General features: G+C 48.0%; 1 protein-coding gene across 1 annotated transcript in view; it reads left to right on the top strand.

Annotated features, from left to right (window-relative positions):
- Positions 1-7275, top strand: part of LOC112069972 (ninein-like) — an 80252-nt gene that overhangs the window by 8593 nt on the left and 64384 nt on the right. Inside the window, 3 exon segments of the mRNA XM_070438787.1 lie at positions 6241-6343; positions 6346-6446; positions 6764-7090. Coding sequence (XP_070294888.1) covers positions 6262-6343; positions 6346-6446; positions 6764-7090 — 510 coding nt within the window. The 5' untranslated portion in view covers positions 6241-6261.

A 7275-nucleotide genomic window follows, 5' to 3' on the forward strand; every position in this document is an offset into this window, starting at 1 on the left:
CTTACCTGCCGCCCCTACACTCTAAACCACTGGGCTACCTGCCTTGCCCTACACTCTAACCACTAGGCTACCTACTCTCCACTGGCTTGCCCCCTACACTCTAACCACTAGGCTCCTGCCTTGCCCCTACCACTCTAACCACTAGGCTACCTGCTTGCCCTACACTCTAACCACTTAGGCTAACTGCTGCCCCTACACTCTAACCACTAGGCTACCTGCTGCCCCTACACTCTAACCACTAGGCTAACCTGCTGTCCCTACACCTCTAACCACCTAGGCTACCTGCTGCCCCTACCTCTAAACCACTAGGCTACCTGCTGCCCCTACACTCTAACCACTAGCTACCTGCTGCCCTACACTCTAACCACTTAGGCCTACCTGCTGCCCCTACACTCTTAACCACTAGGCTACCTGCCGCCCCTACACTCTAACCACTAGGCTACCTGCCGCCCTACACTCTAACCACTTAGGCACCTACCACCTCTACACTCTAACACACTAGCGCTACCTTACCACCTCTACACTCTAACCACTAGGCTACCTACCACCCCGTGCTGTATACCTATGAAACAGTCATTTCTTACATTTAATTACTTGGGTATTATGCTCTAGGTTGTGTTATGTTATGCATCTGTTGTGTACTGGCCTTGTGCTGAGGGCTTGTTGCCCCTGTTTGTACTGGCCTTGTGCTGAGGCTGTTGCCCCTGTTTGTACTGGCCTTGTTCTGAGGGCTTGTTGCCACCTGTTTGGTACTGCCTTGGGCTGAGGCTTGTTGCACCCTGTTTGTACTGGCCTTGTGCTGAGGGCTTTGTTGCCCCTGTTTGTACTGGCCTTGTGCTGAGGCTTGTTGCGCCTGTTGCCATGGATATGTTGACTCAACACACAGATGTTGTTTAATGAAGACTGGCCCTGGTGACAATGTAAATCATTCACATTGAAAATGATACTAGTAGACCCTTTGTGAGAGGTGTGTGTCTACTTGTTAGACCTATCTAAACAATAACGCATGCTTAAATAAGTTTATGTGCAACTGTTACTCGTGTCACAAATGGTGCACTTTTCCGTATTATGTATTTGGACACCTATGGGCCCTGGTCTAAAGTAGTGCACTATATAGTGCTGTTTGGAACATAGCCTTAGTCTATTGTCTGACATGAGGATTCTGAACCATCGCCGGAATCTCTGCATGATGATCTGAACCATCGCTGAATCTCTGACATGATGATTCTAACCATCACTGGAATCTCTGACATGATGATTACTGAACCATCGCTGGAATCTTGACTGATGATTCTGAACCATCGCCGGAATCTCTGACATGAGGTTCTGAACCATCGCTGAATCTCTGACATGATGATTCTGAACCATCGCCGGAATCTCTGACATGATGATTCTGAACCACGCCGAATCTCTACATGATGAATCTGAACCATCACTGGAAGTCTGACATATTGATTCTGAACCATCGCTGGAATCTCTGACATGATGATTCTGAACCATCGCTGGAATCTCTGACATGATGATTCTGAACCATCGCCGGAATCTCTATAAGCGATGAGCTCATTGAATAGGCCTACTGGCCAGGGATGACCAATACACCTGATGCAGCGGGTGTCCAGATTTGAAATCTAATCCATTTATTTGTCCTGTACACAGATTAGCAGATGGCTCCAGCAGTGCAGTAAATGTCTAACAGTACAATACATGTTTGTTTTTCTCTCACAAAGACAGAGATTAAGAAGTGTCAGAGGGAGCAATACCAGAGTCTGGAAGACATTTGTGTATATAATATGAGTAGGAWAAGGTATGCAGTAGCTGGCTGAGCGATTTTGATCATAGTGTGCACATATATAAAGTAAGCAATTAGCATAATTTCTCAGATTTAAATTCACTTTCAACAATGTAATGTTGCAGGAATGCTAATCATATATCTGTTTCTAAGTACAGACACAATTTCAGAACAATAAACCTATGTTAACATTATTAAAATGACCAGTGTTCAATGACTCTACATACAGTGGATTCGGTGGGTCTTCAGACCCCATAACTTTTTTCATATTTTGATACATTACAGCTTTATTCTCAAATTGATTCAATAACCACTCAGCGTGAAAGGGAAACAGGTCATGTTCTGATCCAGTGGAAACGTCATAAAAGAGGCTTCTTATCAGCGCTTGACTTGGATCGAAATAGGTTCCGGTACTCATATTGGGTTCTGGTACTGTATATGTTTAGGTGCAGGAGCTCCACAATARTTAAGCTAATATTCTATAAGAGGAACAGGAACTCAAGCAGTAGAACATTTGAGGTGCCGGTACTCAGCTCCGATGAGCTCCTGCCCAAGTCAAGCACTTGCGCAAATAACCTACAGTTGTGTCTGTCCSGAGCTCACTGGCACGGGWAACTCTGAGGGSCCAGAATATTTSATACAATGTTGCAAGTTTMCTAACACCAGCTTCAGGCCTGACCCAAGTTAATAGTTGATACAGTGTTTAAAGTTCGTTGCAGACAGGCCATGTGTAGCCAATGAGAGTGATTTATAGGATTTAAAAAAAAATCAGGAATATTTTCTACCTGCAGGCTGCAATGTTTTTATTTGTTGGCTGTATGTGGGCTATTTTTAAATAGTTGGCAATAGAAGTTAACTTTTTAGGTTTATCATTTTCAGTTAGATTTTTTTCAGATAGGATTTTGATTAACTTCATGGCAATGATTTGAGATACGAAGACGTTATTATATGAAACTTTCACGAAAATGTGCCTATGAAAACAATAACTGGCATGCAGATTGGTAGAAATAGTAAAATGAAGTTGTCATTCCACATGAGAAAGTTTGCCGACTCCTCTTGTAGCCTATTACCGGCAACTTCAGGAGAGTAACGGTAGAATCTGTGAAGGCCCGCAGGAGGAGAATAGTTGGGTCAGGTTAAGTATTATTATTATTTTTAATTCTGGTTATCTAGATCTCTGGCACCCTCTTGAGGCATCAAACATCCGAGAAGGAGAGTATGAGAGATATAGTGGAACTGAATCCTTAGCAATAGAGGGCCCATGGGAGACGGAACAAGATCCTACGCACTCGATGTGGAACATCAAGAGGGACGGGGATGTCTAGATTCCTAAGAGTCAGAATGGATCGCAAGGCGTGATATTATTATAGGATACAGACTTTGTTGTTAGTCTGAGATTAGATAATTGAATGAGCTGAGGTTTCACAGGTTAGTGGTGTACCAGTGATATATTCAGTTTGACAAAGATCAGAATGTATAGAATGAGGTGTGTATTGGACAGGGAAATGCACAATGTTAATCAGTTATAATGAGATGAGGAGGTATAACAATGATGTGTATTCTCTTAAGTGACATCGTGACGGATGAGCGGGTATATGGACAGATCTCTAGATTTTATCACACCGCATATGAGGTGTATTCTAGAGATCGACTGATCCTAGAGCTGCTAGAATGGTCAGAAATGAGGGCGTAGATCGCCGACAGATCCAACTATAGTAGGGCTCTAACATTATGCAACTCGCAGGGTGCATATACCTTAGGCTGTGGGCAACATTAATTAACCATTATTAATAGGGAGAAAGATTTCATATAAGATATCATAATTACAGCTTAAGAAAAATTTTGAGAGGGGCTCATTTCATAGGTGGGACTGTATTTCTTCACGCACTCCCTCCCTCGCATGCAGAAGCTAGGAATGGAGGGAGGGGGAGGGGGGGTGTGTTATAACTAGGGGTGACATTTGCATGCGCAGTAATGAAGAGATTTTATGCCAACTAATGGGCCTAGATTTATCACTGGTTACCATCTTGTGTGGATACTGTGCGTAACCCTATGGGCTAGCTAAAAAGTCGGTGGTTTTTGGGGTGTTTAGTCTTATATAATTTAGTCGCATGATGAAAGAATGCTTGCTTTATATGGGGGTAGCGCTCTGACTAGAACCATGGTGCAAAAGGTAGATGGAAAGGTGATTGCAGCATTAGATGTGATCCTATCTGGTCGAAAATATAAATGGCTTCTACATAATTGACTAGTCACAAGACTCACTACGGGAAAGATGGATTCACGACTCTAGTATAGGTTATCGCTGCTACATGACCTGGAGATGAGGAACTATAGCCACGAGCTCGCGTGTATTGGACTCTGGGACTATATCCGCGCGTGTGGACAGCCCATTTGGTCTTGAGCTTGGAATGGGTGGGTAGCCCCGCGGTCTAGGAGGAGGGGGACACCCTGGCTAAATACACACTTTATTATGAAGTACCATAATGATGTCACTAATGGACCACGAGCGGAGCTGGTTAATGGTGGTAGTCTATGCTACACCGTGTGTGTGTGTGTGATGCTTCCTTTGTCTGACATGATGTGAAATGGACTTGGTCAAGTTTTTTGTGACGCTTAGTCAATTATCTAATATTGATATGAGTCGTTGATTTTTAAACGAGATTGTGTCTTTTTCTGATTTTTTGTTGTCTATCTCGACTTCAGTTAAAGCTGTCTGACCATATATCGCTGATACAGATGAATATACCTGTTTTTAAATGTCGTATACTATGCCGCTATGGGCCCTGGTCAAAAGTAAGTGCACTATATAGGGGAATGGGATGTAAATTTGGGTTGCGGGCCGCTAGTGATTTTTATAATTCACCCAGTAAGGCTGATTGGATTTACTTTCCTCTCAACCTACATGATGATGCTGTGTAAGTGGGCAGTGATCAACAATCCCGCAGACAGGTACAGGGTGGGAGGGGAGGTTCTGGTTGACTCTGGGTGGAGGGGACGGTTCTGGTTAGACTGGGTGGAGGGGAGGTTTTGTAGACTGGTGGGAGGGTCGTTAGACTGGGTGGAGGGAGGGTTCTGGTTAGACTGGGTGGAGGGGAGGTTATCTGGTTAGACCTGGGTGGAGGGGGAGGTTCCTGGTTGAGACTGGGTGGAGGGGAGGTTCTGGGTTAGTACTGGGTGGAGGAGTTGCTGAGGGTGGGGGAGGTTCTGGTTGACTGGGTGGGAGGGGAGGTTCTGTTTGGTACTTTGGGGAGGGGAGGTTCTGGTTTGACCTTGTGTGGAGGGGGGGGTTCTGTTTGGACTTTGTGGGAGGGGGGTTGTTTGATTGTGGGGCCGAGGTTCTGTTTGGACTTTGGTGGAGGGGGAGGTTGCTGTTTGGACTTTGTGGAGGGGACGGTGTCCTGTTTGGTGACTTTGTGGAGGGGAGGTTCGTGTGGCCTGGTTGGGTTCTGTTTTGACTTTGTGGAGGGGAGGTTCTGTTTGGACTTGGGTGAGGGGGAGGTTCTGTTTGGACTTGGGTGAGGGGGAGGTTCTGTTTGGACTTGGGTGAGGGGGAGGTGCTGTTTGGACTTGGGTGAGGGGGAGGTGCTGTTTGGACTTGGTGGTCTGGAAATAATATCAACGTAGTAGCAGTCTTTGTCTCCAGGGCAGGGTGCTGTCTGTTCTAACCCTGTCTCTATCTTTACCTGTCTGTCTCCAGGGCAGGGTGCTGTCTGTTCTAACATGTCTTATCTTTACCTGTCTGTCCAGGGCTGGGTGCTGTCTGTTCTAACCCTGTCTCTATCTTTACCTGTCTGTCTCCAGGGCAGGGTGCTGTCTGTTCTACCATGTCTCTATCTTTACCTGTCTGTCCGGGGCAGGGTGCTGTCTGTTCTAACCCTGTCTCTATCTTTACCTGTCTGTCCAGGGCAGGGTGCTGTCTGTTCTAACCCTGTCTCTATCTTTACCTGTCTGTCCAGGGCAGGGTGCTGTCTGTTCTAACCATGTCTCTATCTTTACCTGTCTGTCCGGGCAGGGTGCTGTCTGTTCTAACCCTGTCTCTATCTTTTACCTGTCTGTCCGGGGCAGGGTGCTGTCTGTTCTAACCCTGTCTCTATCTTTACCTGTCTGTTCCAGGGCAGGGTGCTGTCTGTTCTAACCCTGTCTCTATCTTTACCTGTCTGTCCAGGGCAGGGTGCTGTCTGTTCTAACCCTGTCTCTATCTTTACCTGTCTGTTCTCCAGGGCAGGGTGCTGTCTGTTCTAACCCTGTCTCTATCTTTACCTGTCTGTCCAGGGCAGGGTGCTGTCTGTTCTAACCATGTCCCTATCTTTACCTGTCTGTCCAGGGCAGGGTGCTGTCTGTTCTAACCCTGTCTCTATCTTTACCTGTCTGTCTCCAGGGCAGGGTGCTGTCTCTACCTGTCTCCAGGGCAGGGTGCTGTCCTGTAACTGTGCTAACTCTGTCTCCAGGGCAGGGTGCTGTCCTATGGGATGGATGACGGCCAGCAGGATCAGTACGAGGAGCGTCTGAAGGAGGTCTTTGAGAGTTTCGACACCAGTGCGGCCGGGTTGCTGTGCCCGAGGAGCTATCTGGCCTGTGCCAGGCCCTGCACCTGGAGGATGCCCACCCAGCTGCTACATGCCCTGCTGCAGAACCAGGACCGATCACTGACAGGGTAAGCCCTACCCCTGGGCCTGTTCATTAGGCACCAAACGGACTGAAACAAGGAGGGACTGCCGCAAAGTGTCCAATAAGAAACGCTATTGTGTTCACTAATGAACAGAACCTGGAAACTCTGGATATTCTCAGCCTTAAGTTAGTGTTTTACTGGCAGGGTCAGCTCCCTGCACCAGCCACAGCTCAGGGTAATCTAGCTGTTGGATGGAGAGTGAGGTAGACAGTGTTCTTTCCCTTAGACTCTGTAGAATCACAAGTCTAAAGTACAGGGGCAAATGAGGTGAATTTAGTTTTATTTAGCTCTTGTGTTTTTAGTGGGATATAGGCTCTACTCTGCCAGCCAGCCAGCCAGGGAGCCAGCCAGCCAGAGAGCCAGCCAGCCAGAGAGCCAGCCAGCCAGAGAGCCAGCGGAGCCAGCCAGCAGCCAGCCAGGGAGCCAGCCAGCCAGCCAGCCAGGGAGCCAGCCAGGCCAGGGAGCCACAGCCAGGGAGCCAGCCAGCCAGGGAGCCAGCCAGCCAGGGAGCCAGCCAGGGAGCCAGCCAGCCAGGGAGCCAGCCAGCGAGCCAGCTAGGAGCCAGCCAGCCAGGAGCCAGCCAGCCAGGGAGCCAGCCAGCCAGGGAGTCCAGCCAGCTGGAGCAGCCAGCTAGGGAGTCAGCCAGCTAGGGAGTCAGCCAGCTAGGGAGTCAGCCAGCTAGGGAGTCCAGCGCAGCTAGGGAGTCAGCAGCGCTAGGGAGTCGCCAGCCAGCAGCTAGGGAGTCAGCCAGCCAGCCAGCTAGGGAGTCAGCCAGCCAGCCAGCTAGGGAGTCAGCCAGCCAGCCAGCTAGGAG

This window comes from Salvelinus sp. IW2-2015, unplaced genomic scaffold (assembly GCF_002910315.2).
Source record: "Salvelinus sp. IW2-2015 unplaced genomic scaffold, ASM291031v2 Un_scaffold1174, whole genome shotgun sequence".
Taxonomy (NCBI): Eukaryota; Metazoa; Chordata; class Actinopteri; order Salmoniformes; family Salmonidae; genus Salvelinus; species Salvelinus sp. IW2-2015.